This window comes from Amborella trichopoda, chromosome 12 (assembly GCF_054954075.1).
Source record: "Amborella trichopoda isolate Santa Cruz 75 chromosome 12, AtrichopodaSantaCruz75HAP2 v2.0, whole genome shotgun sequence".
Lineage (NCBI taxonomy): Eukaryota > Viridiplantae > Streptophyta > Magnoliopsida > Amborellales > Amborellaceae > Amborella > Amborella trichopoda.
This window is the reverse complement of record NC_142347.1, coordinates 37,977,283-38,000,506: the sequence shown is the minus strand read 5'-3', so window position 1 is coordinate 38,000,506 and position 23,224 is coordinate 37,977,283. Positions and strand designations below refer to the sequence as shown.

The window sequence follows — 23,224 nt, the reverse complement described above, 5'->3', positions numbered from 1 at the left end:
TGAAAATATATATATTTTTCTTTAGATTGCAGCTGTTTCTTCCAAACCACGTTTTTAGGATTATTGGGGTTCAAAACATGTCTCCTCTTCTAGGGAACTAACTTGGTTGTGCGAGTTTCACTTTCACCCTTATATCCATTTAGTGGTTTGTCTTGTTAATCTGTTGACTCAATTTTTATGTGTCAATGATAATTCAAGTATATATTTGTCTAGATGAACTGCACTCTTGTAGTCTATTGAGTATTCTCTAATGTACTTTTGTAGGCTTTTACTTGCACCAACAATTTGGTCTGTCCTCCTTTGTCACAGAGTCAATGGTATCGAAGTAAATCCAATTAGGTTTTCTGAGATGCCCATAAATGAACGAAATTTAGTCCCACGAAAGAAAACCCAGCATTTCATTTCTTTAATAAGAGGCTTTATTTTTATTAATAAAAAAGGAGTTTTAGTCATTAAGTTTACATTTTTTGTGCCTTCATTTGCATCCTTCATGAGTTTAGCTGTAGAAAGATTTCCATAGTATCCAAATATTTGAGAAACACATTTGTTGGAATGGTCGGTGCTCATTATGGAATGATTAGTGCTTGTCATTACTTTTTCAGGGTATTTCATGGGGTTTTCCATTTCTATCTTCTGACCATGTCAGAATGATTTTCTCAATTTTTTTATAAACTAAACTAAAACATTCCATTTTTAAGGGGGAAAAAACTGGCATATTTTCTTTTTGATTGGTATACAACTAGTGTAATTTTGTTATCTACGAATATTATTATGGGGTTTGACGTGACCCTAAGCTCATTTTTTCCAGGTTAGTTTCAGGGATACTTTCTTGAGTAGTTTTTAGGCATTGTATTTGCCCAAAGAGTCGATATGATCTATTTATTTCTAGGGCTGTACACAACATGGTACTTTCCTAAGGCTGTGTTACAGGTTTATAAAATTAATTCTCTTTTGTTATTGTAAATTATATACTGGTTATATCTTTACAGTTAATTTTATAGGCTGTCTGAAAGCTAACAAAGGAAATTATAAGTGTTTAGTTTTATTTTATTTTTTGATTAAAGTGACCTGATACAGGTATAGCATCTAAGTATAAAATCTGTTTGGCGTGTTGAAGTGACATGTAGGAGGTAATGTAGCAACATTTTATCTTGGTAAGGGAGTGGAGACCAGTAGTTCCTGTCTTTGCAGTTTTCACACTCTGCCTAGCCAAAGAATCTGCCAAGGCATTCTACTCTCCGTGCTTACACGAAACTAACTTGAATCTGTCTATGGCTCATTTCTCATCATAGGATTTCTTATGTTGAAAATATTGATTAAGTTATATTGTAAGAGGGGCTTGGCCCTTTTCCACCCATATCTTGATTTAGAATAAAAAATCTAGTTATTTGGCACCCATCAAACATTTTACCCGGTGATTCGAACAATTTTGTTCCCTGTTGTGCTGTGGCATCCATGGGTCCACCATGAAGTTGGTGATTTTGCGTTGGCTATCCATCTCTAATGCTGACCTGGCTCACCCTCTAGGGGAATCCACGTTGTTTGCTGCAAGTCTCCCATTCTCCTTTGCTGGTTTCTCTGCTGATATTTTTGTTCTGTATCTCCCTTCTTTCTAATAACTCTTTGCCAGCAATAGTTGGAAAGTTGGGATTTAGTGTGGTTTTCTGTGATGTCAAGTGAGGTGTTTTGGTTTTGGGGTGATAGGGTGTCTTGTGGTTGGAGATGGTTGTTGGGCTCTGGGATTTCGGTGTGGGCTTCTCTGGTTCTCTCTTGTTGCAACAATAGATATTAATTACTTCCCACCTCTGATGACTAGCTTTATGGGTTCAGGCCATGGGACTGCCTCATTTGCTTCCACCATGTAGCGGACAACCTAAATTGATCCCCTCCAATAGAGCTCCAATCATGCTTGACATTTCATCCACATTTAATGGCTATTGCCTGTTCGTATCATAGTTCCATCCATGTGGCAGGCTACCTTCAGCCTGTACTCACACCTTCTGGGGTTGAATCAAAGAGTTTGATAGATTAGGTGTCCAATGAGAAGCTCCAAAGTGGTTCCCCTGAACTGTCTCATATTTTAGAAGTATCGGTTGAATGAATCAGAGGGTAGTGAGAATAGAACGTCATCGTTTTCCTAATGATAAGCGTTGGTGAGTGACCACTTTGAGATTCCCCTTGGAGCTGTTCTTTTTAGCGAGAAGCATCCCACCAAGGTGGTAAAGGAGATTCACGCTCTATGTAGATGTTTTTGTCACCCAAAATAGCTGGTGCTCCATTCCTTGTTGTTTGTCTGCATCCAGATCTGGTTGTTTGGTTTTCAGGGGAACGGTATTTGATTTGTTTCTATAAAAGGGGTTTCATGTGGGGGTAATGATTAAAGTGTTGGTTTGTGTTAAGAAGTTGCTAACCTGCAAAGGTAATGTTACTTTGGATGTGAGGAATAGGTTTGGCTTGGTTGGGTGGCTTTTGGGCCGTAGGATAGATGTTTTTTCTGTTGTTGGAACAGGTGGTTGAGTTTAGGGTCAAGGTTAAATCAGTTTGCTGAGAGTCTTCTGTGAGGTCTCATGGGCTTGTGGCGATAAGCTGCTCACAATTTTCATTTAATGAGCACTTACTTGTGATGCATTCTTGCCAATGCCATTTCGCCCTGGTTTGCTGATTTGGATGAGCCTGCCATAGCATTACTTAAAGGGTTTTCATGGTTCATGATTTTGGTTTAAGCACCTATTTTAGATAAATTTATGTTTAGACAGTGGGAAAAGATGCAGTATTACCTAATGATCCATTTTATCAGACATACTATGGTGATGTCGAACGTTTTTTTTAAGATCCTTTATTCTCTTTTTTACCCCCTGTTTGGGAGTGTAACGTTCCTGTCTGAAACACAAAAAAAAAAATGATGCATTTGGGCGGTTCAAAGGTCCAACTTTTAAACTGCCCCGAAACATGTGTTTTGGCGGTTTGAAAAGCCCAACTTTCACACTGCCCAAAACACAAAAAAAATTGATATTTTTGTGTTTCGGACGGTTTGAAGTTGGATTTTCAAACTGCCCAAACACATGTACTAGGCTGTTCAAAAGTTGGACTCTCAAACCGCACAAATGCACCATTTCTTTTTGTACTTTGGGCCGTTCCAAAGTTACGTTTCCAACAGGGATTAAATTTAGAATAAAAAAACTAAAAAAAGACCGTAATATAATATGTCCCAAATTATGGACCATGTGGTAATAATACCACATCTTTTCCCCTGTCGGTACATAAATTTCTCTATTGTATTGCATTAGAAATTTTTTCGGGGCCAAGCTTTTTCCTTAGTTTCCAAACTCATTTAATTGTGAAGAAAATTCTTGATGTGTAGATGGTATTTCCGTTTGGCCAATGTAAATCACACTGTCTTTTGGTCGGTTGATGCAAATAAGTTACCCAATTGGTGTTTCAGAATTGGAAGTTGGAACACTTTACATAAGACCTAGTAAAGAAATCTGATCCGCATCCTTATCAAAATTGTTTTTCCCCTATTATAGATCAGGTTATGAGACCCAGTATATTTCCATGACATGAAAGAAAAAGTTACCATGAGATATGGAGGTGAGGATGCAGCAACTATTTCTGACATGTGTCCTTGTTAGGATTGTTTCCTCCCTAACATGAAAAGAAAGTGCTGCTATGAGAAATGAGGACCTTCTCTATTTTGGGGAATGGGTCACCAAATAGCCATTTACCAAACCTGTAGAGAGAGAAAAAGATGGACAGCAAATGGCTATAGCTCTCCACAAATTGATAAAATGAGTCTTACAAAAAAGAGCCATTAACGGTCACACTAGTGGCAAAAACAATGGGTAAACCTTGTAGAAAAAGAAAAACTCTGCCTCACACGCGCGCGCGCACATGCACACGCGCACACACACACAAATGTACCTATTAAAATGGTTAAAGTGATATAAATGTACATATTAAAATGGTTAAAGTGATGATCCTATAAAAAAAGGATCACACACTTTCTAGTTCCTAAAAGAAGAAGAAATGAAACCAATGAAGCAATATTTTGCAAAAACTTAGCTACAGATTCGTAGTAGAGGAAAAAGGAGAACAAAAGAAAAGCAATTGGAAGGTCTAACTTGTTGCCTTGATACCAGTGTTGATCATCATTGTCAAAGCTTTTTCCCAACTAATTGGAGTCGACTACATGAATCCTGGTCCATCATTCTATTAAGGGCAGTACCCTTAGTGAGGCCATAAGTCTTCATATCTTTTCTTACCAATATTCAAGGATGCAGCCGCCTAGGCGGTGGAGGGGGGGGGGGGGGGGGGGGGGGGGGGGGTGCTGGGCCGTCTAGGCGGCCACCTAGATCCAAAAACAGCTAGTGATTTTATTTTCTTCAAAATTTGAATCCTCCTCCCATTTTATTATCAATTATCAACTTAAAACTTAACACCTAAGCCTGAAAATTAGACAAAAAAAACAAGGTCAAACTTGAAAAAACTAGCAATGGTTATCTAAAAAATTACAAATAGGAAGTGACATTGACCCTTCAATATATTGGCTTCTTATTAAGCCAAAAAAGGTAAAATATACACTTCAAAATTGCAATGATATAACACAAAATTGAGAAAGAATATCACACATGCAATTATTTAATAAGCTTTAAGCAAATATTAACCTAACTAATAAAATAATTATGCTTTATGAATCTTACTTCGAAAAAACACATTACACATACAATTATTTAATAAGCAATTAAGAACTAAGCAATTATTAAACTAACTAATAAAATAATAATCCAAATAGACAATAACATATCAAATATGTATCACAAAGTAAGCAAAAATTGACATCATTAGCATTAAGGGAAAAAAATACAAAACATGATGAAACTATTGAAACATACCAACCTTCTTGAAGTGGACTCAATTTTGGGCCAAACCGAAATGTTTAGGATCCCAAATCTCCTCGTTTACAACCCCTATAAGCCTCAAAATGGTTGCTGTTGAATATCCTTTAATATCGTGACCATTCGAGGATTTCGAAAAAAATCTCTCAAAACATCTTCAAATCTAATTTTTTTCGAGTTGTTTATCACTCTCAAGTTCACTAAAATTGTCTTTGGGGGCAAGAATGGCCCCCCAAACCCTTATCCCCCCTTTTAAGGGGATAAAATAACACTTTTTGGCCCCTCTCGAAATTTTTTTTTGCTAAACTCTTGCAGGCTGCTTAGGCGGTGCCTAGTTCTGGCCCCTAATAGTGACCGCCTTAAGAACGCCGAGGCTTTTACTCTAGAAAGCCACCTAGACGGTCGGGCGGACGACTTTATTATCATTGTTCCTCACTATTTCTAACCATGTCCTTTTGGGCCTACCCTTTGCCATTTTTTAGTCTAGTTATTTTTTTTTTTTATTTCTAGTTGCAAATCAAGTGCTTGATAGAAAGCCTAGATTTTGGATGGATCAGAGTTTGTATACCTCTATCAATGAAATATTTGTAGTGATGTTTTTTATTTTTTATTTTAGAAAGGGATTGTGATTATATCTGAGGGCATAACCAGATCTCTAAACCTTTTGTTTTGAAGAGATCAAAGGGTGTAACTTGATCCCGGTTGTTGATTAAGATCTGAGGGCGTAACCAAATCTCAACTATAATAGAGAATGTTTCTAAAAGCATCAATTATGGAGCCTTTTGGACTTCATGTCACCATAGTTAGATTTGATGGCACAAACTATTTAGAATGGGCCAGGTCAGTTAGACTATTTCTTGGTGGAAGAGTGTGAAAAACTTGATCTAAAGGATACTGAATATGCAGACTGGGAGGCTGATGATATGGGAATTATGAATTGGACATTGTCTTATATGCAGCCTAATATGAGTTGATCCTTTATGAAATGCAAATACTTCTGAGGAATTATAGGATGCTGTTTTTGAGTCCTATTCCCAAAAGAAAAATATTGCATGGGTTTATGAATTGGAGCAGCAAACCAGTGATTTTAAACAAGTGACTTATCAGTGAAAGCCTATTATGCTCGTCTATGTTGTTTTTTGGATGAATTAAGCCATTATCAGCCCATTCATTTATGCAAAGGAACAAAGAGAGGCCATAACAAAAGGAAGATCTGCAATCTTTTGCGTAGAGTAATGTGGAATATGAATCAATTAGGGTAAATGTTCTCGGTGGAGAGACTTTGCCATCACTTGGTACTGTTTTCTCCCTTTCTTCAGATAATGTAGTGTCTATAGGTGAAACTGAATATGGCAGTTCTGCCATATTCACAAGTTTTCATGATAATCGAGGTGGATGGAAGTCGACTTGATGGACGTGGCTGTGGAAGCCCCACATCTAATGAGGACAAATTAAAGTGCACCCACTGTAGGAAGACTCAACACACAAGGGATACATGTTCGGATTTGGTTGGACGCCCAAGACAAAACTTTTCTCGTTCAAATTCTGCAACAATCAATGAAGGTACTGCTCTGGCTATTCAAGGGCAGCAAGATACTACCTTCTTTGAACATGCAGAAGAGTTGGTGACTATTCCTAAAAGAGACCTCCTTGATCTCAAGTAGCAAGCTTCCATTCGAGACCCTCCTTCCTTTAACTTTCATATTACCCAATCAGGTATATCTGCATCAGCCCATCATGTCTTTATAAAGACATTGAATTATTTACTTTGGAGCTATTGAACATATGACTAGTATGGCTGTTTCTTCTCCTCTTACATTCCTTGTTGTAGTCATGAATATGTTAAATAACAGATGGTTCTCTTATTCCAATTAAAGGAAAGGGAACTCTACATGTTACTCCGTCAGTTAACTTGTCATCCACCTTGTGTGTTTCCAATCTTTCTAGTAACCTACTATCAGTTAGTAATCTACTAATCTCACAAAGACCCTAAACTGCAGTATAACCTTTGTCCCTTCTCATTGTGTATTACAAGACTTGATGACAGGGAAGACATTTGGGCATAATTGTGAAAATGGAGGGTTGTACCTTTTTTGAGAGTCTTGATTGAGCCTTGACTGCTGCAACCACATCTTGGATAGCTAATAAAGAAAGGGTGTATTTGTAGAACACCCATCTTGGTCATGCGTTGTCTTTTACTTCGCATTCTTTATTTCCCAAAATGTTCGAGTTTCTGGGTCAAGTTCAATTGCAATGTGACATGTGTGAGTTGTCAAAGCATTGTAGAACTTCATTTCCTCTCAATATTAATAAAAAGAGTGATGTTCTCTTCTCTCTTATGTACTCTGACGTGCAGGGTACTTTCCAGTTGCCTCTATTTTTTAATTCCATTTATTATTTGTTACAATTGTGGATGATTGATGTAGACTCACAATTATCTATCTAATGAAACACAAAGATGAAGTTGCTAATATATTCCAAGATTATCACAAAATGGTTAAAACTCAATATGATGCACAAATTAAAGTCTGGCATACTGACAATGGGGGTGAGTATGTGTCAAACCAACTCAGAGATTATCTTATTAATCAAGGGATTGAGTTCCAAACAACGTGTCAATACACATTGTTGAGAGGAAAAACAGACACTTGTTTGAAGGCACTTGAGCTCTTTAACTAGGAATGAAGGTCCCGAAATTTTTTTGGTCTAAAACAGTTCTCGCTGCTGCCTTTTTAATTAATCGCATGCCCTTTCATGTTCTTGAGGGAAAATGTTGCGCTGAAATTGTTTATCCTAACTCACCCTTGTTTCTTGTACCTCCGAAGGTGTTCAGTTGTATATGTTTTGTACATATCCTTGGTCCCAAGAGGGAGAAGCTTGATGCTAAAGGTGCCAAATGTACTTTTTTGGGATATGCATCTCATCAAAAGGGGAATACATATTATGATCTTATTAACAAAGTTCGCTATGTCAACAACTCCTATCTCACCCAACCTAGTGACATTCAACAAGCTTTATTAGAATCTTTTCAGAACTTATACTCTGCTCCCCTTGACGCTAGACCCAGATTCTCGACCCTAGACTTCTTGACTCTCGATGAAGCCCAAGTTGCTTTGCTAGAACGACCTTTCTCTGAACATGAGATCTTTAAAGCCGTTAAAGCGTTGGCAAGTGACAAGACCCCTAGGCCGGATGGTTTCCTAGTTGCCCCCTGTAACGAGTTTTGGGATATTGTCCGCCTTGACTTTGTGAAAATTTCGAGGAATTCTTCCATAGGGGTATTCTAAACAAAGCTATGAATGCTACTTTCCTCGCCCTTATCCCTAAAAAAGAAGGAGCAGAGGAAATCAAAGACTGTCGGCCTATTAGCCTCCTCAATTCTTCCTACAAGATTCTGGCAAAGGTCTTGGCTTCTAGGCTGCAACAAGTCCTGCCTTCTATCATTTCTCCTTCCCAGTCAGCCTTTCTCAAAGGCAGACAAATACTTGATGGTGCTTTAGTGGCCCATGAATGGGTCCACTCGAGACACCTCACCAAGAAACTAGGGCTTATCTTCAAACTAGACTGGGAAAAGGTTTACGACCATGTGGACTGGTAGGTCCTGAACGAGTCTATGGCAAGGATGGGCTTTGGGGAGAGATGGAGGAAGTGGATGAGTGGGTGCTTTTCCAACCCTCATTTCTCTATAATCTTCAACGGTACCCCAGTTGGATACTTCCCTTCCTCAAGGGGTCTCACGCTAGGAGACCCACTTTCACCTTTCCTCTTTGCTATAGCAGCTGAAGTGTTCAGCCGATCCATCTCTCGTGTTTACCAATCTGGCCTCCTATCAGGATTGAAAACCAGTAGGCATGGACCCATAATTTCTCTCTTACAGTATGCAGAAGACACCTTGGTTTTCCTGGATGCCACCCGTATTGAAGTCAAAACCCTCAAAAAGATTCCTCAGTTGCTTCCAATTTGCAACAAGGTTCAAGATCGACATAGATAAATCAAGTATGTTGGGGGTTGCCTTGTCACCTGGTGAAATTAGAACACTCATTCCAGATTGAGAATGTAAAATCAAAGACCTCCCAACCTCCTTTCTTGGCCTGCCCCTGGGATTGGGTAAACCAAGAAAACAACAATGGTCCCTTGTCCTTGACAAGGTTGATCGACGCCTGGCAGGATGGAAGGGCAGATTTTTGTCTATAGTGGGAAGAACTACCTTGATTAACGCTACCATAGCAAACTCGCCAATCTACCTCATGTCGTTGTTCCATATGCCAGCTCAGGTGGCAACTCGACTTAATCAACTCATGAGGAATTTCCTTTGGTCTGGGCAGGCCGATGAGAAAAAATACCATCTTGTTACCTGAGATAAGGTCTGCCAACCAAAAGAGAAGGGTGGCTTAGGGGTTAAAGTTCTTCGAAAACACAATGCTGCTTTACAAGGGAAATGGTGGTGGCGTTTAGCTACTCAGCCGAACGCTCTTTGGGCGCAGGTTGTAGCACAAATATAGAATCCCCACAGATTCTTGGCTGCCAGGAAGAACTTAAGGCCATAATGTGTTAGGAGCCTGGAAGTCCCTCTTAACAGTCCTGGCCACCTGCAAGACGCACATTAGAATCCAACCAAGTGAAGGATCGAGAGTGAGATTTTGGCAAGACGTACGGCTTGGACCCTCCCCCCTTCATGACGCCTTTCCAAACCTTTTCTCTCTTGCCTAAGACTAGGATTCGTTAATAGCCCAGGCCGTAGGGTTTGGAATCCTTCATTTCAAAGGAACCTAACCGAAGAGGAAACCGCTGATTTCCAACAGCTCTTGAATACCCTCCACTCCCGATTTTTCCTTTCACTTGGAAGAGACGAAATTGTCTGGACACTAACTCCATCGTGTAAGTTCTCTGTTGCTTCGTTCTACAAATGTCTCACCTCCTTACCCACCACCCTTGATCCCCTTTCTAGAATTTGGTCCGCTATTGCTTCACCAAAAGTGTAGACCCTCAACTGGCTTGCCTTCTCACATAAGATCCTCACTGTAGATCATCTACAAAAAAGAGGGATCCCCATCCCTAATAGGTGTGCTCTTTGTGAATGTGAGGAGGAAACAAACCTTCACTTGTTCTTACTGTGTGACTTCTCCTTTGACCTATGGGGCAGGGTTTTACAATTATTTGGCATAGAATGGGTCACCCCCCCCCCCCCCCCGGTTAAAGCCCTTCGAACCTACAATCTTGACTCAAGCTGGCCTAAGGCAGGAAGAATCCTGTGGAAGGCGACTATAGCTGCTACTATTTGGATAGTATGGCTAGAAAGAAACTTAAGAATTTTCCGAGGCTCTAAACTTCAAACCATGGCACTTTTGCAAAAGGTAACCACCATGGTTACCTTCTTGGCCTCCAACCATAAATTCTTTGCGGGAATTTCAGGGACGTTCTTCCTCTCACAATGGGGAAACATCCTTCATCACCAACCACTGGGGGTAAGAAGGTTAAGCAACTGGCTACCACCAACCCAAGGCGGCATCAAATTAAATTTCGACGGATGTTCCTTAGGGAACCTTGGCCCAGCAGGAGCAAGAGGAGTTTTCTGAGACCATGAAGGCGATATACTCCTAAGTATCTCCGAATATCTTGGCCTCAAGGACTCTCACCATGCGAAAGTCTTAGCCCTCCTCCTAGCTTTGAAAAAGTTCAACCCTTCTTGGGGCCCAAGCCTAATAGTTGAAGGTGACTCAAAAAATGTCATCTCTTGGGCTAGTCGAACAAGTGATCCTCCATGGTACTTGATCCCAATTTTTTACAAGGTCCACCACATTTGCAGGGTTATGAACGTCTGGCAACATACTTGGCGGACGACCAACGATCTCGCAGACCGGCTGGCGAAGGAGGGCGTTAGAAGTCGGGGTCAGGTTGCTCAAACCGGGTCAACATTCTTTTTTGCATTGGACCAGTGGACCACAGCCAAACATTTTTTGGCTCCCTTTTCATACATATCGCACTGTAATTTTTACTATGTATGGGCACTTATAAGCCCTATCTTTGGCATTTGCTTGTAAAGTGTTGTAAGGGGGTAATCTTATAACCCAATTTTTGTGTACGATCTGCTGACCTACTTTTACCGAGAATCCCGCTAGAGGGATCTCTCGGTTTATCTTACCTTTGTACTCCTCCGTTCTATAGCAATACAAATGTCAACATTTCTCAAAAAAAAACAAACAAAGTTCTCTATGTCTCCATGGATGTTACTTTCTTTGAATCAGTTCCATACTTCTCTTCTACAAGTCATGAGTGCTCTCTTCAAGGGGCGAATAAGATAAAGTTTAGTGAAGAGATCACATCACTAGTTCCCCTTCCTATTCCCGCACCACTTTTATCTAAAGAGAATGGTGTGCACCCAGAGAAGCAGCTGAAGACATTCCCAAGGGAAGACAATGGTACAATCCGAAGTTCTAAACGACTATACCTCAAATGGTAACCTGGAATCAGAAACTGTTCTTAACTCAAGTAATTCTTTCACCCTCTCATAGAATACTAATTTGGACTTACCTATTGCTATTCGTAAGGATACACGTTCTTGCACACAGCATCCTATAGGAAACTTCATATCTTACAATTCTGTGTCCTCTCATTTTGCCTCCATATCAGCTCTGCTTTTTGTTCGAATACCTTCTTGTGTTGCAAAGGCACTTTCACAACTCAATGTAAAGCTACCATAGGTGACGAGATGCAAGCACTTGAGCGGAATAAAACATAAGAATGACCAACCTTCATATAGGGAAGAAGTTTATAGGATGTCAAAGGATATTCACAGTAAAATACAAAGCTGATGGCACCATTGAAAGGTATAAAGCAAGATTGGTCGCAAAAGGTTTCACTCAGACTCCTCGTCTGGATTACCATGACACTTTTGCTGATGTGGCCAAGTCGAACATTTTGTGAGGATCATTCTTTCACTAGCTGCTAATAAATCTTGGCCACGGCATCAAATAGATATAAAGAACGCCTTCTTGCATGGAGATATCCAAGAAGAAATCTATATGGACATGCATCCTGGTTTTCAGATTAAGGGGGACACATGAAAGGTGTGCAGGTTAAAGAGAGCAATATATGGACTTAAGCAGTCTCTTAAAGCGAACCTCCAAAAAAGAAAAAAAAAGAATGAAAAACTTTCTCCTAAAGCATGGTTTAAAAATTTAGTGATGCATTGCTGAAATTCAAAAGGAGTCAAGCCGATCATACACTCTTTGTGAAGAAGAATAGTGTTGGAATTACAACCCTTCTATTGTGTATGTTGATGATATTGTTGTGACAGGGGATAATGTGAAGGGCATTGAGGATCTTAAATCTTATTTAAGCAAGGCATTCGATATCAAAGATTTAGACCCCTTGAGTATTTTTTGAGAATTGAAGTGGCAAGATCAAAGAAAGGGACAGCCATCTCCCAGAGAAAATATGTGCTGGACTTGTTACAAGAAACAGGGATCTTGGGATTTAGACTAGTGGATACTCCTGTAGAAGTCAATCATAGACTTCTTGGAGAAAGGGGAGAGTTACTAAAAAATCCTAACTTGTATCAACGAATAGTGGGCAAAGCTGATATACCTACATAATATACATCTCTTATGTGTTTAGCATGGTTAGACAATTTATGCATGCACCACGTAAACCACATCTTGATTCAGTGTACAAAATATTAAGATATTTTAAGTCTACTCCAAGGAAAGGGATATTCTCCAATCAAAGTTACTTTGATGTTGCTATTTACATTGATGCTGATTGAGCTGGTTGGCAAACTGATAGAAGATTCACAATTGGGTACCTTTGTTTTAGGAAACCTGGTTTCTTGGAGCAGCAAGAAATAAAATGTGGTGGCAAGATCAAGTGCTGAAGCAGAATACAGGGCAATGGCTCATGGTACATGTAATGTGGATCAAAAGTGTTCTTTTGATTTTGGGGTTACAGTTAAGCTTCCCATGACTCTATATTGTGACAATGAAGCAGTCATTCATATCGTCGAAGATCCTGTATTTCATGAAAGGACTAAACACATAGAAGTGGATTGTCACTTCATTAGAGAGAAGGTTTCTGCCAAGATCATTCATACTCCTTATATGAAGTCTAAAGATCAACTTCAGTATCTTCACTAAAGCTGTTGGACGGGACGGACTACACGATATCACAAGCAACTAGGCATGATTGATATCTATGCACCAGCTTGAGGGGGAGCATTGGAAATAAGATAATTAAGCTTTATTGTATTTGATGGGCAAAACTGTCTTATATCTTTTTTTAGGACTTATTTGTCCTATTTATCTAAGTAAGGGTAGTATTGTCCATAGATTGTAATTAGGTTAAAACATAATATAAATAAAAGATGTTGAATGTTGAGGTCACATTGGACCATCAAGCCAGTTTTCTCTTATCCTCTTCTCTATGTATCTCACATGTCTCTCACTCTCTCTGTCCTCTACTTCTTTATCTTCTTTCTTCTCTCTATCTCAAGATCCTATCAAATTGTTCTCTTTACACTCTTTTGATTACTCAAGATTATTTTTTAACTCTACCCTCCATGCCCTCCACTCAAAACTATTCGAACTAATATTAAAGTGTTGGGGGCCAATCGTGCAAACTCTGGGAAGCATGATTTCCAGGGCGTTTCGCCAATCAAAATATCAAATCCAAACCTTACTTTTTCCCCATTTCCCACCCTAAGCCTAATACCCTCCCAGATAGATGAGCTCGCACTCCTAATACCACTTCATAACCCAGAAGTCCTCCCAGACCTGCCTGAGACCCTCACTTCCAACCCATCTCTTGCTTTGCTATACTTTAACCACAAGAGACCTCGCTACTGAACTATCCTCTTCAGTAGCACTCTTCCACAGTTACCGGGCCAAGAGAACTTTATTGGTCTGCCTTGACCTTCTCACGCCCAAACCTCTTAACTCCATTAGACTTGCACACGTATCCCATTTAACCAGGCAGTTTCCTTTCATCACTGTTGCATCCCCCAAGAAACTCCACCTGCAAAATCTTTCTAGCCTCTATGCAATACAATGTAGCATCTGAATTAGGGAAATAAAGATGTCTGATCTAATCAGAGTGTCCCTTCCAACAAAAGAGAAGAATTGTGCCTTCTGGGGTCCAATCGTCATCTGCTTTTTTTCACAACTGGATTCCACAGACACTTCCTGGGGGCTTCCCCAGACTCTTTCATGTCATTCAGGGAACCAAATAAATGTATGTTGTCCTTTTAGATCATCATATTTAATATGCTAACAAAAAAGAGAGGCATTCATCGGGATTATGAGCCTTATGCCATTGGCAAATATTTATTTTCCTTAACATATTCAGATGTGCAGTGGCTTTTCCTTCCCTTGAAATTTTCATTTGTGCAGGTAGTTGGCCTTCCCTTCAAATTATTAGAAGTGCAGCTGGTTTGCCTTCCATTAAAACGTGAAGTTGTTTAGGTGGCTTCCCCTTGTATATCTAATATCTTCCTGGGACTTAATACTTAAGAAAACAGGGTAAATGAAAATTTATCCCTCAGAAGATTTTGAATTGTTTCTCCCTTTACAGGAGCCATCATTCTCTCTCTGTTAAATCCTATGGTTGGATTGGACCTTACTGAACTCTCTTACTGGGGTTTATATTTGGGAGGGAGTATAAACAGTTCGGTTGGTTTAAATACGAACATTCTGCACTCTCTGCTTAATAGTACTTTTGCAGTGAAGTCCTTAGAATCAATCAATCAATGTTTATTATTCAGACTTTTGGATCTTTAGGTTCACTCAGAACAATGAAATGGATACTAAGCAAAGTAGAACAGCTAGAATCCTGTTTAAACTTCTCTTGTGAAAGTTGAGACCAATGTATTCTCTGTCCATCTCCTGCCAAGTGACTGCAGCTGGTTTGCTTGAATGAGTTCATGGTTCAAACAGTTGCGAAAACAGCTATGCTCACGAACCTTTATTTATTTCTTTTTACTGCTGTAAAAAAAAAGTTGCGACCAATATTTTGCAATGGTGTCTGCAATATAACTCTTTTATCTTTCTCAGTTAAGAATACTTGTTAAGATCTTGTTTTGGTATGAAAATTCTTTATTTATTGGGCTAATGTAGGATCAAGATGAACAAGGGAGTCAGTGGAGGTGGTCTTGGAGGTGGAGCTGGTGCTGTTGGTGGTTCTGCTGCAGGTCCCACAGCTACAGCAGCAGCAATTGCCGCTCAGAAACAGAAAACGCTGCTTCAGCGTGTCGACACTGATATAAACAACATGGTGGACAACTTTAATTTTTTGGTTGATGTAGCAAGGGTAAGTTAGCCATCCTTTATTTGTTCTAAATATAGAAAGAGGGAAAAAACCATCCTTTGTTTTTAACTACTGATTGTGATTCTTGGGGATTTTGATGGCCTGATCATTGTGACATGGAGTTCTTCTTCCTGACCATCAGGTTAGGAATTTGATACCCAAATTGTGCAAAATAGTAAGAATAATTCTCTCTTGGAAAAGTTGCAATTCTTTAGAATAAATTGTTGTTTTCTTTTGGCCAAAATTAAGACTTTTATTGTGGGTTCTTTCTTAGGAGGAGCTATTGCACCATGCACTGATTTTGGATGCTTATTGAGGTGTTGCGGATTTAAAATGCTTACCCTTGCTACCACTAGTTTCTGAATCAACCTAAAAAATGAAGAAAGTACTAAATATTTTAAATCATACACAGATCTATTTAGTTTTTCCCTTGGAATCACCCGTGCAGGTTAGTTGATGCCATTCTGTTATCCTTTTTTGCCTTTTCTAGATTTGAGAAATTAAGAGAATTGAGAATTTAAGCAAGTAAGCCTGGCAATTGCTTTATGCTTTATGTCAGATCTTTGTTTAAATTGTTACTCATCTTAAAATGGTTTTGGAGGAAGGTTTTGAGGTTGGATTCAGTGGATGAAGAGGTTTCCATCAATGGGGAGCGAACATCATACTTTAGGAAGGGTGAGACTGAACCAAGCATTCACGAGAGCAAGGGAAAAACAAGAAAAGAAAAGTGGAAGAGAAGAGATTGGCTAGGTTAGGGAGAAAAATGCTAGAGGAAGAAGCAAGGAAATAGAGATGAGGTTCCAAGGCTTGCTGAGGAAGACAGGTGGTTAAGGGCATGACCAAGTATAGGCTATGAAGGCAAAGGAGAGGGAGTCAACACTAGAATGAGAAAAGGTCGGGAGAGAGTAAAAGGCAGAACAGAGACGGCTGGCAGAAACTAGGACAATGGCTCATCCACCTCAGATAGGGAGGATATCAAGAATTCATCTCTCTTTATGTCTCTCTTAATTACTTTCTCCATCTCTCTCAAACTTCTTTACTTGTTTCTGAATCTGATTCTAGCTGTTTTCATTAGGTTTCGGAGTGAATTTCTTTGTTATCAAGTCTTATTCTTTTCATCCCTAAGTCTCTTCATATTTTTGTAACTATCGATTGGAATTCTTTGTTTACATTAACAATGAATGTTGCAACATTGTGTCAAGCTCAAATTTTCTTATTTTTCTTTCAGAGAATTTGAATTCATCCCTCTAATATCTATAACCTACAGAGATGCAAAAACAAGAGGAATTCTTCTCGTTCTTCATCTCTCCAGAATTTTACTTTCATGGAAATATTCTATACAGCTGCAAAACTTCATCAGAATCAGGGCAATTCATAAAGAATTAGGTTTTCTCAGCAAGAAATGTTGAATTTGTGAGATTCTTGGCAAAGATGGTAATGACGGTTGGTCTCCTAAAGCTACCATAAAAGCCCAATTTTGAATGTGTTGAATGTAAATAATGGTTCACTATTTGGCTCTCAAAACTCTAGTTCTGAGAAGAGAGAACCATTGCAATGTGATCATTTTGGTACTTGGCCAATTTGTTGAAAGGATATGCACTCCTAAAGTTATGTTTTTAATAGGATAGCTTTGGAAATTTAGATATGTATGTTAAGGTTAGATGGGTTTGATTGAGATACGTGTTTGATTCAATAAGGATTAGGATAGGCATAGTTTGGATGTCCCTTATCTCATTACATAGATCTGTAAATTGTGGGTTTCATGTGGATGAGAATTGGTTGATTAGATAGAAAAGAAAGGTGATTTGAAGTATTAGGGTGCGAGTCAAAGAGAATAGAGAAAGAAGAGGGCCAACAAGCCTTGTTGCTAGTAAGAATAGAGATTGAAAGAGAGGCCACAGTGCCTAAAAATAAGAGTCTAGACTCTAGAGAGAGTTCTAGAGAGGGAAAGAGAGTGTAAGTAGGACACTGAGGCCAAAAGTTTCAATTTTTTTTTGGAGTTGAAGTCCTCTTTTCTCTCTCCTCTACATTAATCTTCACCCTCCTTTCTTTCTCTCCCCCCATGAACCTTCCCCACCTTTCTCCTTTTTCCCCTGTTAACCATTTCCCTCTCTCACTCTCATGGGATAGAGAGAGAAAATGGGGGAAAAAATTGATGGGGCAGCGAAGGCTAATGGGGGGGGGGGGAGATGACAGGATTACAAGGGGAAGGGATTGGGACTGTGGGGGGTGAATACGAAAAAGAAAATGGCAATTTGGGGAAAGAAAAAGCTAAAAAAAGGAGTGAGGGGGTTACTTGACCAATTTTTCAAAACATTTGGGGGGTTTTTATGGGCTACCCATGGACTCAAGGGTGTGTATAGGACCATAAGTTTAGATTGGGTGGTGGGGGGGTGGGTTATGTCTTTTTCCCAAATTTTTATTTAAGTCGATTTCTTCGAAGAAGTGGAGAAACTCTTAACATGTTAACATCAAGTGCCATAGGTCTTGAAGTTATCACATATGAGAATTATGGAATTGGAAAATATGGTTGGGAAGCTAATTTGATAGGGAAAGGTCTTGTGAGGTGTACTCGATGGTACTGAACCTAGACCAACTGCCCAAGACAAACTTGTGGCATGGAAAATGCATAATGAAAAGGTGCTATGCGTAATCTGAATTTTGTGTGGATCAGATGTGTTCTCTAATATAAGGAATGTTGAGATGGATACAGTAGCCTTAGACCCATTAGCCACTCTACATGAACATGAAGTGATGCGAGAAATACTTTTTAAATCAAAGCTATGAGCACGTAAGGCAATGACTCCATCACTGAGTACTTTCGAAGAGAAGGATCTTTATGATCCATTAGAAGGATAAGCATCATCAACAAGGAGAATGACACTCGAGTTGCCTTGAGTTTGATGCCATGAGGTGTTGACTCAAAAATCCAAGCCAACCATGCCAAAGGCTATAAGCCTATTGCATCGAGAGGTAGCACCCATTGAAAGAAGAAAAATTTGGACCCAAGTGCATGTTCCAAGGAAATCAAGGAATAGAATGAGCCGTGTTTACTTAGTCTTGTATGAGGTTTTCTGGTAGAGGAAGATATTGTGATTCATGAAGGCCCCAAACTAATGAAGAGACCACAACCTCACAATAATGAGCAATGTGAGTCTCATAAAGTGACTAGAGCAACGAAATGGTCCTGCCATACTTGTGGGAAAGTTGGATGTTATGCCAAAGATTATTGGCATAACCAACGAAATTATGTTGCTAAGGGAAAACCAGTGGAAAAAGAAGCTTATGAGGAGAAAATAGAAGAGGCACTTTGTGTTAATCATGTGAATGAAGGAAAAGAACAATGGTTCGCAGATTCTGAATGTTTGAATTATATGTTGGATCTTTAAGATTTTCAGAAGTAAATAGAGCTATATCAACATGTACGTTGGGTTTTGAACTCAATCAGAAATATCCACAAACATATGGCATGCAATTCTTATCAAAATACCCACAAAAAGTTGCTGTAAATTCTTTGGAACTCCAGAGGATATACAAATATCACTAACTTGGTAATCCACTAAAGAATCTCAACCAAAAATCAATTGCAACTATCGATAAACTCTTCTAAGCAATTCCAATAGAATTTCCAGCAAGCATGCACTCATCAAAAACCCATCATAAACCATTCCAACAATATAAGATAATGCCCAATACCTTTTCCCTTGCTCATACAATATTTCTCAATCTTCTTGTAGTATTTCTAGATGCAAAAGACGAAGAAGAAAGTTGGAACAAACTCACCAAAGTCGTATGAATTTACAGGCACGGTTTGATGGCCTTTCTAGAGAGAGAATGTTGCTAAAAATGAGTTTTCCAACAATATATAACACAAAATAGAATACAAGTTTCCTGCAAAACAGCTGTTAGCAAATAATCTAGAGAGAAAAGCTTCTTCGAGATGCAACACGATGCTAGATTGATCCTGTGATACTGGAGGGCTCTTACAGAGATGAGAGGCACGTCCCTTGCACCCAGCTCACGAGGAAGCATAAGAGAGAACAAGAAGTTTTAGGGAGAGAAAGATAGCTCGTTCTTGGTGCTCCAGCCTTCTAAAACCATTTCCATAAATATAGCTACAAAAGGGAAAAAATAAAGAGACACATGTAGAGAGAGAAATAACAAGTGTTGCCTCTCAATAGCCACTTGTCCCTCTCTTCACATGGGTCTTTCTTATTCTCTACACAAAGCACTAGCTTATTTTAAAATATATTTTAAGTAGGGTAGAAAAGAAAAGAAATAAATCAAAATTTTTGGGCCCTTAATTTGTAAATATGTGGAAACACAATTTTCTCTAACATTATATTACACCAAGAGGCGATCACTTCGCCACCAAGGCACCCTTGTCTGACATGCTAGGAGTCATGCCAAGGGACAACCCAACTCTAGAAGTGAAAGGCAAAGGAAATATTATACTATAAGTGCCCAATAGAAATATCAAATGCCTCTCCAATGTCCTGCATGTTCATAGACTTAGGAAAAATCTCATGCCTATGGGACAATTGGTAGATGAAGGCTTTCATGTCGTTTTTGGTAAAAGAGGCTGTGAAATCCAATTAAAGATGGGAGAATCATCACCCACAGAAAGAAATTTGGTCGTTTATTTGCTAACTTATGACACAAGAGAATGGGGCATATATATATATATATATATATATATATATATATATATAGGCTAAAAGACATGACAAGTGAGAGGTAGTTTCTGGGATGCCCATGAATCAATTTGATGGGAATCATATTTGTAAAGCATGTGGTTTTGCAAAGGTTATAAAACAGCCACTTTTCAAATCTTCCTCTACAGCAAAACACCTATTTGAGATCATCTATAGTTTTGTACGCTGTTTCTTTCATTGGCAATTTTTCCAAGGACATGTGGATTTATTTATTTTTGTTGTAAAAGTATTTGGGTACTTTGAAAGAATCCAAAATGCTTGTACAGAATGGGTTCAATTTATCAATTAAGAAATTCATAATGGGCGATGTTGCAAAATTTATGTCAGTGGGATTTGATGATTTCTTGAAAAGCAAGAGGATTCAATGGCAGCTGACATGTCGAAAAAGGGGATTGCTGAGAGGAAAAAAGTGACGGATCGTGGAAGCCACTTGTGCAATGTTGAAGAAAGAACTTGCCTAAAGTATATTGGACTGAGACAATATATAATGCAGTGTACTTGATCAGTTGCATACCATTGAGAGATGGAATGAAGCTGTCATATTAGCTTCCCAAAAAATAAAACTGATATTATATGTCCTTAGGTTTTCAGATAGATAGTTTATATAAAGCGTATCGATATGGGTCATAATGACAAAGCCACAAAATGCATCTTACTTAGGTATCCATTGAAGAGAACAGTACATTGGTGCATTAATTCCGTAACCCACCACACCAATGCAAATTTCTTGATCATGTAAAAGAAATTTGCATTGGATGTACTTAGAACGTTCATATTGATGGGTTCAAAGCCACTTCCTTGATGTGAACCAAAAGTTGTAGGGGTTTCATAGAAGATCTGAGGCCATAAAAATAGATTATGGTTAGAAACTCTCCTAACCTCAGATTTAGCATATACGGTGGGATCGTGACTCAGTTATTATAAGAGCCAACAAAACTACAAATGGATGTACTATGTGAAGACAACCATCAATGAGTGTGTGTTCCATGAGAAAGAACTTCTTATCATGTTATTGGGTTACTATGATGCTGATTGGGCAAGAGAGAGTTTGGGATATAGTTTCAGTCTGGGATTTGAGGTGTATCATGGGCAAACAGGAAGCAGCTTACAGTAGCATTGTCATCTACAAAACCTGAATATAGAGCAGCCACGATGGCCACATGCAAAAGTGTGTAGTTGACCTAGTTGCTCAAGGTGCTTGGACAAGCAATGGTCTATACTGTCCCAATTAGCAACGACAACATTAGTTCAATCATGTTGCCATCATATCTAGTCTATCATGCTCATACGATCACATTGAGGTGCACTATCACTTTGTTCATGAGGTGTTAAAGAAGTCAACTTGATATGCATACTAACCAGTGAATAAGTGGCTGATCTGCTTGTCTATACTGTCCCAATTAGCAACGACAACATCAGTTCATTCATGTTGGCATCATATCTAGTCTTTCATGCTCGTACGAAGCACATTGAGGTGCACTATCACTTTGTTCATGAGGTGTTAAGGAAGTCAACTTGATATGCATTCTAACCAGTGAATAAGTGGCTGATATCTTCACCAAAGCATTGGAGAAAGAGAAGATAGTGAAGTTGGAGCTACCCTCGAGCATGAATAATGCTGGAAAGACTTAGCTCGTAAGGGGGTATTAAAAGGATAAGCATTGTTAAGATTACATTTTTAATAGGATATCTTTGGGAATATATTAGACTTAGATAAGTATGTTAAGATAGGTGGCTTTGATTATAACAAGTGTTTGAGTTCTATAAGGATAAGGATAGGTTTAGTTTGGATATCCCTTATCTCATTTCATAGGTCTATAAATAGTGAGTGTAACATAGATGGAAATTGTTGTGATGAGAAAAAAAAGAGTTTGTATGACATGAGTTCCTAGGGTATGATTTAGAGATAGAAAATAAAGAGAAGAGGGCCCCTTTGCCTAAGGGTCTACAAAGAGAAAAATAAGAGTCTAGAAGGAGATAGTGGTAGAGAGAGAGAGTGTGCGTGTAAGCAGCCCACCGAGGCCAAAGGTATTTTCGCAGAGTAGAAGTTCTCTTTTCACTGGAATTTCCCTTATGTGCATGGTGATAGATCAGGCCGTTAACAGCCAAAGTTTCCGTGTATAACAAAATTGATGAGAGAGGAAGTGCAGTACAGAGAGAATCATGGGATCTCTTACAGGCAGCTGTGGTGAATTATTGTGAAAAAGGCCGGCTACTTGAGTCTCAAGTCAAAGAATTAAACTTAAATGACTGTAATTGTGCTCAAGCTAAATGGGATAAGATGGTTTCTGCCTGCATTTTCCAGCTTTCTTTCTCTATGGGATGACTGTTTCATCAAATAGCTTCCTGTGTTTTCCTGCAATTTTACCTCAAGCATTTGCCGGCATCACCACCAGACTCAGATGCCCCCCTGCCTTTTCCTGCAAATATCATGGCACTTAGGAACTGGGTGAGAGATGATTCTGGCAATTTTTTTAGATGAGAAAGGATAGTCTATTTCCTTTGATATGAAAAAGGCAGGAACTACGCATGAGTTCCATTTTTCGATGCAAGAAGGGGTCTACAGGGGTTAGGTAGACCTGAGGGTCTGTGTGGACTGCAAATTTTACATAGGACTATATCATTTTCCTTTTTTTAAGGGATAGTAGCAACATCTACTCATGATATGAGGCACACAACTGAGACATGCACATTCAAAATGAGTGAGCCACTTTCATCAGCTACAGTGCCATACATGAGCAGGGTCAAATGGTGGATGTGCTGCTGGTCTACCATGCATGATACAGCTATATTTTTGCTGAAATTTTTATTTATTTATTCAGCTTCATGGGCATATGCCTCTTTGCCTTTATGGTTATATGTGTTTTTTCGGCGTATGCACTCCTTGTGACCTAATTACTTAAGCAACCAATCGAACCCGTGTCTTTGTAATTCAAGTTACTTTTCCATCTTTTCTTTGTGCATATAATCATTATGTCAGGAGCTCAGAATATTGGGATTCTCTTGCAGGTAAGCGATCAACCATTCAGAAACTCGCAAGAAGCATTCCAGATGGAGATTCGAGCTGCCAGGGTGGTAATTTTCTTTTACCTCTGATAAATTTTGCTTTATTGATGGAGGTTATTATTTTTGTTATTTATCTTGGCCATGGGCATTTGGAGCTCATCTCAGTTCATGCTGTTACCTAAGGAGGCAAAACAATACATTAATGCCTATGCACGCCTGCATAACTTGTACTCCTGAAGGTTCAAATTTTGAACTGGTGCCTGGAACCTTGTGACTAATTTAGCTTCTGTACAGAACTTAAAATTAAATATT

The 23,224-nt window shown here is 39.0% G+C and overlaps 1 protein-coding gene and 1 long non-coding RNA gene across 10 annotated transcripts in view; both read left to right on the top strand.

The window, feature by feature from the left end:
- LOC18421798 (mediator of RNA polymerase II transcription subunit 22a) overlaps positions 1 to 23,224 on the top strand; it is a 28,417-nt gene that overhangs the window by 4,282 nt on the left and 911 nt on the right. For all 9 annotated transcript variants that reach the window (XM_011622257.3, XM_020662656.2, XM_020662646.2 and 6 more), the window contains 2 exons: positions 15,002 to 15,194; positions 22,916 to 22,981. In XM_011622257.3, the coding sequence (XP_011620559.1) occupies positions 15,009 to 15,194; positions 22,916 to 22,981 (252 nt within the window). In that variant the 5' untranslated portion in view covers positions 15,002 to 15,008. The remainder of the gene's footprint in view (positions 1 to 15,001; positions 15,195 to 22,915; positions 22,982 to 23,224) is intronic.
- LOC148779570 (uncharacterized) lies at positions 15,547 to 15,918 on the top strand. The gene is made up of 2 exons (XR_016045779.1): positions 15,547 to 15,639; positions 15,797 to 15,918. It is a non-coding gene; the product is annotated as an uncharacterized LOC148779570 (long non-coding RNA).